At 41.7% G+C, this 10,399-nt stretch overlaps 1 protein-coding gene across 2 annotated transcripts; it reads left to right on the top strand.

The window, feature by feature from the left end:
• The first annotated feature begins 514 nt into the window (after window positions 1-514).
• Window positions 515-6,851, top strand: ak1 (adenylate kinase 1). Of its 2 annotated transcripts, XM_030436469.1 has the most exons (7): window positions 515-652; window positions 4,440-4,477; window positions 5,199-5,234; window positions 5,670-5,833; window positions 6,182-6,298; window positions 6,398-6,589; window positions 6,673-6,851. In XM_030436469.1, exons 2-7 carry the CDS (start codon window positions 4,471-4,473, stop codon window positions 6,739-6,741), a joined length of 585 nt encoding a protein of 194 aa, XP_030292329.1. In that variant the 5' UTR covers window positions 515-652; window positions 4,440-4,470; the 3' UTR covers window positions 6,742-6,851. The 2 variants fall into 2 exon arrangements, with proteins under 2 accessions (XP_030292329.1, XP_030292328.1); XM_030436468.1 differs by lacking the exons at window positions 515-652; window positions 4,440-4,477 and adding an exon at window positions 4,969-5,078.
• Window positions 6,852-10,399: the final 3,548 nt, after the last annotated feature.

The following is a 10,399-nucleotide window of genomic DNA, read 5'->3' as shown; positions in this document are numbered from 1 at the left end:
GATGCAAGGTGCCAACCAGCACATCAGGAGCAGTTCCGTTCAGTATCTTGCCCAAGGAACCTTTTGCATGCAGACCAGGCGTATTAAACCAGCAACCTTCTGACAGTGAGGCGCTGGCTCTACCCCTGAGCCACAGCCACCTGAAATGATATGATATGATAAACATTATATCTATACATTATTTAAAGGTGCCTCAGAAGATACAAACAAATGAAATATTGGTTGAGAAATAAAACAATTAAAATGCAATACAAAAATATTTCAGAAAGCAATAAAATAAGAATATTTCCACTTTCCGATATTCACAAAACACATTTATTTTATTAAGTTTGCAACAAAGTCATCTGAGCTAATGACTCAACAGTCGGGCATTCTGCCCCCGCCCTCCCCTCCCCTCCCTCTGCCTCTAATTTCACCCATGCCTCCTCATGTCCATCATCCCTCTCTGCCTCCCTCCCTCCCCTTGCCTGCTCTTCCTCCTTCTTACCCACAATGCAACGCAGGCTGAGCAGGCTCAGCTGAGCTATAAAAAGGCATGGCATGGGGGAGGGAGGGCTGCCGTGCAGTAGGAACTGTGCAGACACACACATACGGGGATCCAGGGACAGCAGCCCCCTTGCACTGGGATCTAGAGCCACAGCGCGAAAGAGAGGTCAGTACAGAGGACAAAGGCTCCATAGAGGAAGTGACAGGGACTGGGGCTGACTTTGTCAGAGGGAACCGACGAAGAAAGAGATGTCAGAGAGGGAGAATGTTGGCAGGAGCAGTGGGCAGGGCTGTTTGATGGGATGGAGGGTGAGAGTAACAGAGAGTGTAGTGGGGAACTGTCACTTTGGTTAGTCACACTGTTGACACTGTCAGAAGATCGGGCATTTCTGCATAGTGCAAAGGCACGTAGCTCTCACGTGTCACTCAGTGGATGTCATAGATGTTTGCTAGAAAATATGTACTGCCATTCTTGTTTCCTCCTCCATGCATTTGCTCTGACATTTCGTTGCAGGTGGGTTGCCTGTTCATGTTTAGCGTTATCCTCCACCTACACCCCTTCAAGGCCATTTTCATACAAGCTGCTCGAGCCTTTTAATTCCTTTGCCATGCTTCCAGCCCCAGTAATGGTCATTAACATCTGATTAGGGGCTGAGTACTATTGATTCCTGTGAGTAGATGCTGCACATTGAAGCGAGCCTAGAGCTTTACAATTTAGAACACAAACACGTCCACATCAGCCACGGACAACACCGAATTAATCTCGCTCCATCCTTTCACAAACATCATGGAATATCTCCCACTGCACTGACGTCAAAGGGTCCCCTATTCTCCCTTAAAGGAACAGTGCGGCCAATTAATTTGCTGTGCACCTTGGTTACCAACGGCACACAAGGAGAATGCTCTAACAGAACATGTGCTCGGTACTTTGTTTTCACTACTGTTGCTTCGAGGGGCACTCGGTGCGCCCATGTGCGTTTTGAGAATGGCTGACACACTATCCCTTAACAGCTGCAGACAGGCTGAGTCTTTTTTTAGATGTTAAAAAAGAGTAATAAGACATGAGGGCTGGACAGGGGAGGTGGACTCAGATTCTGGTTGGGGGGGGGGGTGAGCGTGGTACCTCCATATTTCAATTCATGGATACAATTACAAAGAATCAAATGTCAAAATGTGTCCTCCGTGTATTAGGTTCTTGGACTCGTACACTCAGCATTAACAGTGCACTCGGTCACATGGTACTGCATTATTTATGTTGTCGAGATTCATCCATTTCAAGGGGGAAACAATCCAGTCTTAGTGCAACATTCACAGGACTTTGTCCACACACGAAGTTCAAACATCTTGCCACATTTCCAGCACTGATACAGCCTCTGTTGGGAAATGTAACAGCGTAATCACTCTGTAGTAAAGCCATGTGCGATGTGTTCCATAACTCTATGCAGTATTGAGTACAATTCCCAAGTAATGTGATTTGCACCGTATTAGAACCAGGACATGTCTGACATGCCAAAGAAGAAGGGGACCCAGACTGTCGATGGCACCATAATAGGCCAGACAGGGATTCCTAAAGAGGCTCTGTGCTGACTCAGATGCCAGCCTCCAAGTGACATTTACAAAGAGCACAGGGTTAATGTCCACTGACATAAAAACTGGACACCTGAGAAGCAGCACCACCAGTACTGAGGGGTGTCGCATGTGAGAACCAGAGAACAAGCTAGCAGCGCATGCAGCCTCAGTATGCACTGAACCAGCAAACATGTGTTAGCCCTGGTAATACACAAATCTGTCACCTGGACCATTCATGAACATGGTGTGATTCTTTTTGTTTTCTCTTTTAGCTTAAGTAAAACTACTCATATAACCTTGATAATGCCTTTAATTCCTTAATGTTTATTTATCAATCTGGTATTGTAGTGTTTGAATAGGAGGCGTGTGCCAGTGAGCAAACAGCCACGCTGTATAAGGTCAAATTCAAGTCTTGTTAAATTGAATCCAGTGTCATGCCCCTGTTTGGATCTCTTGTCAGCAGGAAAAAAAATATGTTTCAGACATGGAATTAAATCACATATTTATCTATTTTTATGTATTTTTTATGTTTTATTGTTAGTGGAAAACAAAATTCCATAATTACACTTAAATGTGCACAGTGTAGTGTTGGGGAATACATTTTAATCAGAAGGGAAATATCTTCATTCAGTGATTATTTATGGCTAAACTCAATAATCAAACTCTACTTACCTCACGACTGAATAGACAAACTGACATTACAGGACAACATCATTTCATACTGTATTACTTTGTTTATATGTGGCGGACCCTGCCACCTTTCTACCTCCCAACAGTATTCCCGGGACATTATTTTCCTCTGAGAACAGCTTCTTTATTCAGTTGGGGAAAAAAGAAAAAACTCTTGAGTTTGTATGATTACCTCATTGATCTTCTAAATATAAAAAAATCTGAGTTTGAATTTCTTCCCCAAAACTATGCAGTGCCCATTTAAAATATTCAGCGCTGGTCCCATAAAACATCTGTAATTATAATGTTCCTCGCTCCCCGGTGACCACGCCAAACTTGGACCTCACCAGGTAACCTGAGACATCAGCCCTTTGCCGCTTGTCACAAATCTGTCTTCACAAAACTCATACCAGCAACCCCTCAGGTTACTTATTTACCATAGTGCGAATGTGTGTGTTACTGTATGGGAAGGCGAACATCGCTGTTGCACAGTGGATAATGTAATCAGTATACAGTCCGCACACAGTGCATTCTGACTCCCGATGAACTGCGAAAATCAATACGAAGTAGCTGCATTGTTATGAAATATATTTCAAAATACATGCAAAATAGAGGGCAGAAGTTCAGTCCATCTTCAAATTCAGCCTAAAGAGAACTTCTCAATAGTCAGAGCAGATGTTAAATTATTTTCCATTTCATTTAAAACATTTTTATATCCTCAGAAATATAATGGTGCCGAGGTACAAACGTACAATAAGAGCAGACACAGCTAAAATCATTACAGAAATCCAGGAGGTAGCAATAAAATAGGATTGAGAACCTGTCGAGACAAGCTATTTAAAGTCAGAACCCGCCCATTTTCACATGACACGGGCAGGCAGCTACTTGTTGATATCTATTTACACATGCCGGCACCACTGACTCCCCCGAGCTCCTTCCTCATTCTTCTGACTTTAACTCTGCTAAAACAGAAGTGTAAACAGGAAACCATACTGCGGTCGTCTTCTTCAGATACATTCATTACACGGAACACACAACTAAACAGCATTTCCTGTCCGAGGACTCAAATTGTTGTGGTCTCTTTCTAAAATGGCAGCATTAGACAAGGTTGTACTGTCCACTGCAAGAACTGGAATGCTGTTAACGGGTGCAAACACAGACTGTTGAATATGATGCCAACATTTTATCAGGGGTTACACGTACTACAAAAGCTATGTAGTGATGCTATGCTACATTTAAGTGTGGCTTCACTGTAAAGTCACTATTGATCAAAACATTAAAAAATGCATTCTTTGATATTTATGATTTTTATGAATTGGAGATTAAGTGAAAAACTTCACAGCATGAGTTATAATGTCAAGAATTAAAGGTTAGACAGTCTACAAAGAGCGGTGGGTTTCTTGGTAACAGCAGAAGTTGTTATTGTGTTTCAAGAAATTCACCGTAAAGCTTTTGTTATCATGCTGCTTCAACAACAAAAGTAACACACTGGAAGGAATCTATTTGGAGAGAGTCCAGAATTAATAATCGATAATTTATCAAATGATCAAAAACATGATTAGCAACTGACTATATGGTGTCAAAATGTTATATGTGACACAATGGTATTGTGTCACATATTGTCCACTTTTCAATAGAGTCTAACTCTATTAGGCTGTCTGTCCTTGTCCAAATATCTGCTGTAATGAGCTTTTTTTTCCTTTTCTGGTTTTCAGTTGAAGGAAAACCCTCATCTAACCCAACACAATGGCAGGTAAATAACACATCATGTAAGATTGTTGATGACGATGATGATTGTTGATGATGTGGGAAAAGTTAATTTATACTTTCATCATTAATCTTGTGGAGGCAAGCCTGAGCAGACTGGTGTTTTCTCAGACTCTACCGCCCTCTTTTGGTTGTTTTTGAGAATACAGTGTTGTTTTACATTTAACATTGCTTATAAACAAAGATACTGCACTATGATGTTCCTTTTTTATATATATATTTTGTTTTACAGAAGAATAGGTTGCTATGACGATACCAAAAAAACGCTGTATAAAAATAAGATTTTCTCATTAAATAGTTGCACCCATTACTATACATAGTTAATATCAAGTCAAGATCTTGTGTACTATTTTTTGCTGTCTTGTTAGACTATTAACTCAGACTTCAGCTGTAGTTCCCTGTGAACAGTTATGCCTGGTCATATAATGTTATTGTGTGACAAGAGTTGCCATGGCAACACTGTTTGAGTAATTGCACAAAACAGTCAAAGCACTAAAGCTGTCCAGGCGACGCTGTGCCCTGCAACTGAAAAATGGAAAATACCTGTAGCTCCGAATGCCTTTCCTCTGCATGTGACTGCAGAGATGGTTTGTCACCAACATGTTTTACTCGTGAATGTTTCCTTTTTTGTTTCGTTTGGTGAGAACAATACTTTGCTTTGTCACCATTATGGACTCGTAACCTCTTTTTGTTTGTTCTCATTTCAGACAAAATTAAAGATGCTAAGATCATCTTTGTCGTGGGTGAGTACACTTCTGTCGGATTTGTTTCATTTTACACCACTGAACCCATGTAACTAGGTACATTTACTTAAACACTGTACTTTGGTACAACTTGAGGTACTTTTACTTTACTTGAGTACTACCATTTTTCTGTTACTTTATACTTCCACTCCACTACATTGTGGAGGCAAACGTGACTCCTTTACTCGACTTGGTTTATTTGATAACTTTAGTTACTAGTTACTTACCAGATAGCATGCTGCATCAGAGCCAAAGCAGTTACATGGTTACATGGTTACATTTGCTGACTTTACTTGTATTTTTCCAAATATTCAAATAATATCTTCACACAGTATTTTTATTTTCATTCTTAATCAGGTATGACTTTGGGGTACTTTCCCCAACACTGACAGCCATTCACTCGTTTGCATTTTGTCTGTCTTTTTTTCTGTTCAGGTGGGCCCGGCTCTGGAAAGGGCACCCAGTGTGAGAAGGTAGTCGCCAAGTACGGTTACACCCACCTGTCATCCGGGGACCTGCTCCGTGCTGAGGTGGCCTCTGGCTCTGACAGGGGCAAGCAGCTCCAGGCCATTATGCAGAAGGGAGAGCTCGTTCCCCTGGTAAGAGAATGGGACGTGTGATTTAATTCAAGTTTTTAATCATTTGCAACTCGTATCAATAAGCTAGGATCACTGTCTTTGTGTACTTGCGTAACTCAAAATATGTGCTTAGATAAGAAGGAAATAATATAGTTTTGGATGATGTAGCTTGGGGTTCTGTTTTGCATTGAACTGCATTATTCGGAGAGGTGTTTTTGCCATCAAGCCTACCCCTCAGTGATATAAAAAGGGGAGGACAAAATAACAGGAACACCTGTCAGTATAATAAACTGTCAACCGAGTGTATTTTCCACCAGAAGTGCCATATCATTGTCAAGGTTGGTCATAATGTCTTGGGTCTGCCTCCAGGACACAGTCTTAGACATGATTAAGGACGCCATGATCGCCAAGGCTGATGTGTCCAAGGGCTACCTTATTGATGGCTACCCCCGTGAGGTGAAGCAGGGCGAGGAGTTCGAGAAGAAGGTAGGACAGAGCGCGAGATGTTGGTCTATAACTCATCCCCTGCGCAGCAGCAATCAAACGACCCTTTATTTACGAGCTAAAAACTGTCTCGATCTCCAGATCGGCAAACCCTGTCTGCTGCTGTACGTCGACGCAAAATCAGAGACCATGGTCAAGAGGCTTCTGAAGCGTGGCGAGACCAGTGGCCGCTCTGATGACAACGAGGAGACCATCAAGAAGCGCCTGGACTTGTATTACAAAGCAACCGAGCCAGTCATCGCCTTCTATGAGGGCCGCGGCATCGTCAGGAAGGTACGTATGACAGCTGTGATTGGGAAGATCAAATACATGTACTGTGGTATATACTGTTAACTTGGTCGTCTTGCTTTCCCCAGGTCGACTCTGAGCTGCCAGTGGATGAGGTCTTCGGCCAAGTCTCCAAGGCTATTGATGCACTGAAGTAAAACAACGTGACTAGATGAGCTGTGTCTGGTTGTTGTTTTATTTGTATTTATTTTGTTTTCATTTTCTCAGAATCATTTTCATAAGGACTAAAACATGAACAGCAACATAACAAAACACCCTTCCCACTCATTTTGTTTTAAAATACTGAAGGCCATTCAGGTTCAAAGATGCCTTAACTCTACTCCTACTCCAGCAATATTAATCTACAGCTCAAAGCTTGCGCACAACAACGGTTTCTGCTTGAAGCAGCATCTCGAAAATCCATCAGTTTCCTCGTACGAGCTCCCATTCTGTGCTTGACGTGTGTGTATATGCATACAGCTGACATCCCACATGGTACTGTCAACCATCTCTGAACCTTTAATGCACCATGCTCACTCTAGGGCAAACCTGCACTTTACGTTTTCTTTATTTTATTTCGCCGCTCCTTGACCCCTGTCATATCGAGTCCAGAGTTCATGGGTTCAACAACAGAATCTTTAACGAGATCACTCACTGTGGACAGGCTTTTTTTTAACATGCTTTTCTCAATCACCATGCACTTCATACGTTTACGACTACATTTAAAGCACAGAAATGTTCTATTTTTTTCATTAAGGTTTACATATATGTAACATGGCTGTCTATAAAGTGGCATATGTAACAGAAAGAAAATTAAAGTATAAGGGAAACGTGACTTTTACTTTACCGGTCGTTGGTCTGCGCCAGTGGGCTCCATTTCTCAACTGATGTTAGCTACTGTTACTCTGTATCAGTGAGCGGAGAGGGGCGCCGAGATGAGGCACATGAGACGGTTTATTTTTCACGTCACGTTACAGTCCGCTCACATATGGCCAATAAAAAAGTGATTCATACTGATAGATTGTTACATGGGGCCCCTTTAGGAACCATTTCTTGTTAACAGCCGCAGCCCGGCAAGTGTTCAGAAGTCCGTTGTACGAGGGAAGGAGGGGGGGAGGACAAACAAAAGCAATGACGAGAGACTAATGAATCTAATCAAACAGAATTAAAACATTCACAAGAATTCATAAGTAGGCCCTTAAAAGCAGTGATTGAGATCATTGTATCCGGTTTTAGAGTTTTTCTCAGGATTTTTGAGGGGCACCAGCTGTATTTGTAGGGGGTACCAGTGCGCAGTGTCGTGATACATTTATAATGAAATCGTTACAATAGTTGATGAAAGTGTCCTCTAAAGTGCCCTTTGGAGTACCCTTCCAGCAGACCAAACGTGGTGAAGTACCCTCGAGAGGGCACAAGGACAAAATGTGGTGAAGTGCTCTGTTTTTCTGCTGGAAGGGCACCCCAGATGGCACTTGGTCCTGTTTTATCTGCCATATGGACATCCAAGAAGGCACTTTGGCTGTGTTTTTTGATTGGTTAGTGGGATTACACCACTGCCAGAGCAGAGTGGACTGGAATGACAACAGACCACTGGACATGTTGAATTTAGGGGCCTTTACTTTTATGTAAAGAGAAGACTGTGTATTGCACTCTGTCACCAATATTGGCTGCGATAACTGATTTAAATGAGGGTTCAAGAGAGAGTATCCAAGAAGTTTTTATAAATAAGTGCATGTAACTCTCATCTTATTTTCTTGCCTAAAACATTGACTTTAGCTATTTTAATTACATGTAAATGTCCCATATAAGTTCCATTACATAAGTTCAGTGTAAAGGGTCACATTTAAGGAAGGTCAGTTAATGCCAGTTAATGCCGACTTATACTTAATCCGTATGTGTTTATTTAATTATTTCAGTTCAGGTCACCTTCTGCATTAACATAATGTTCTTTTAAACAGTTTATTATTCAAGTACTACACATAAAAGTAATGCATTTCCAATCGATTAGTCGGTCACCTATAATAAATCACACATCTAGTTATTTCATTTATACACATGGACACAGAAAATCTACATTGAATGTGGCCCTTTACAATGAACTTGTGTAATACAATTACATGCAGACAGGAAGTGTGTAGATGTAAGAGGGAGACATTATCTATGTAGGAAGCCATATAGATATATAGGAATAAATAGACTGCTTTGACCTCTGACTGCAACATGGTGATATGGTGAGAGAAGGACGATGCACTCTCAATCTCTCCAGATTCCTGTATTTATGAACAGACGGCATGCAATCTGTATTACTACTTAATAACACACCGAGAGGAGTCATGGACCACCACATGCAAACACAAAAATAAGTTACAGTGCTTTAGAGTGGACAAAGGAAATGCTTCTCTGTTCAGAAAAACATCGGCCAAGGTGCTGAAGCATGTAGACACAACAGGATACAGGACATGCTGCTGCAGCCATAGTTCACTCCTGTTATTATAACTTTTCCCTTTGAGCCCCGACATGACCAACAAGTCTTCCTTTACCTCTCACCTTCCTCAAACACACACACACACACACACACACACACACACACGTCCAGCTGGCCGAGCAAACACTGCAGCAGGTATCCGGACAACCCTCCAAGGAGACCTCTGATCATGACTCTGCGCTGTAGGGATTAGGAAGAGGAAAACGGCTTCTAAGAGGGGACAGGATGTGTCTGTCGGAAAGTCAATCAAGAAGAGGCGTCCGTAAGCACTTTCATAAAGTCATCAAGGATGCGGCCTGAATGCTCGGAATGCTGTTCTTACTTCATAAAGGTGCAAAACAAAGGGGAAGAAGGGAGGTGGCAGTGGTATTTATCACGTACAGCGGGGTAGAGAAATGCTGTCAAGAGACACATGTCTGCGAATGTGGGGGAAAGAGGACACCGGCTGACCTTCGAGGAATGAAGTCTGAGGACGACCCCCCAGGACTGCCAAGCGCAGGACACTTGAGCACCATTTTACAAGTGGCAATTTACTTGCCGTCCATATTTGTAGGATTTGAACATTTCTGACCTCCTGTGGTCAATAAAGAAGACAGCATTGGGCCGTTCACTGTTTTAAACTGTCATCTTAATCCACACCACATCTCGACACCTAGCCTGGGTGATCAAAAGGCCCCACGATGAAGGAACGGCAAGGCTAATTTGTTTTTGGATCTCTCCAAAAACGAATTAACTTTTGGTCGAAGGAATAAACAGGTGGAGGAGGCACGATTCCAATCAAGTGTGAAGCATCAATTCATCTACGGTGAACAAAATAATTTATTTCCACCCACCTAAAATCCTTGAAATATTTAATGATCATAGAAATGGGCTACTGATAAAAAAAAAAGAAGAAAATCTGCAAATGTAACCTTCTATGTGGCTTTCACCAGGGCAGATAAGACTAACCTATGAGGTGTGTGCACATTGTGTAGCTGCTGTGTCCCATTATCATAAAGGAGAGTAATGTACAGTCAGCTACCTTCCCACACACACACACACACACACACACACACACACACACACACACACACCGGTTTGGCACTTTTTTTCCAAATAACAGGTAACACTGGTACATCAGGGCGAAAATGTACATGCATAAAGCAGCTCAATAAACAAATAAATGAATAAATAAATCACAGTATGTCAGACAAGCTGTACATTATACATACATTCTTTGTGCATACATGTATGCATCGATTCATTTATCTATTAAAACTTCAGTTAAAGCAACATGAAATAACTAATTTTTTTACCTTAAAATGACAGCTACATCACTTTTGACAAATTGT

Source organism: Sparus aurata, chromosome 12 (genome assembly GCF_900880675.1).
Source record: "Sparus aurata chromosome 12, fSpaAur1.1, whole genome shotgun sequence".
NCBI classification, from domain to species: domain Eukaryota; kingdom Metazoa; phylum Chordata; class Actinopteri; order Spariformes; family Sparidae; genus Sparus; species Sparus aurata.
The sequence above is the reverse complement of the archived record's forward strand: the minus strand, read 5'-3'. Positions and strand labels throughout refer to the sequence as shown.

What these genes read in the sequence shown, in the direction of transcription:
- ak1 (XM_030436468.1), top strand. Translation starts at nt 5,024, where the DNA reads ATGGAAAATACCTGTAGCTCCGAATGCCTTTCCTCTGCATGTGACTGC. An exon ending in TAAGATCATCTTTGTCGTGG is followed by an intron (nt 5,235 to 5,669) that starts GTGAGTACACTT and finishes TTTTCTGTTCAG; the next exon opens with GTGGGCCCGGCTCTGGAAAG. An exon ending in AGGGAGAGCTCGTTCCCCTG is followed by an intron (nt 5,834 to 6,181) that starts GTAAGAGAATGG and finishes GTCTGCCTCCAG; the next exon opens with GACACAGTCTTAGACATGAT.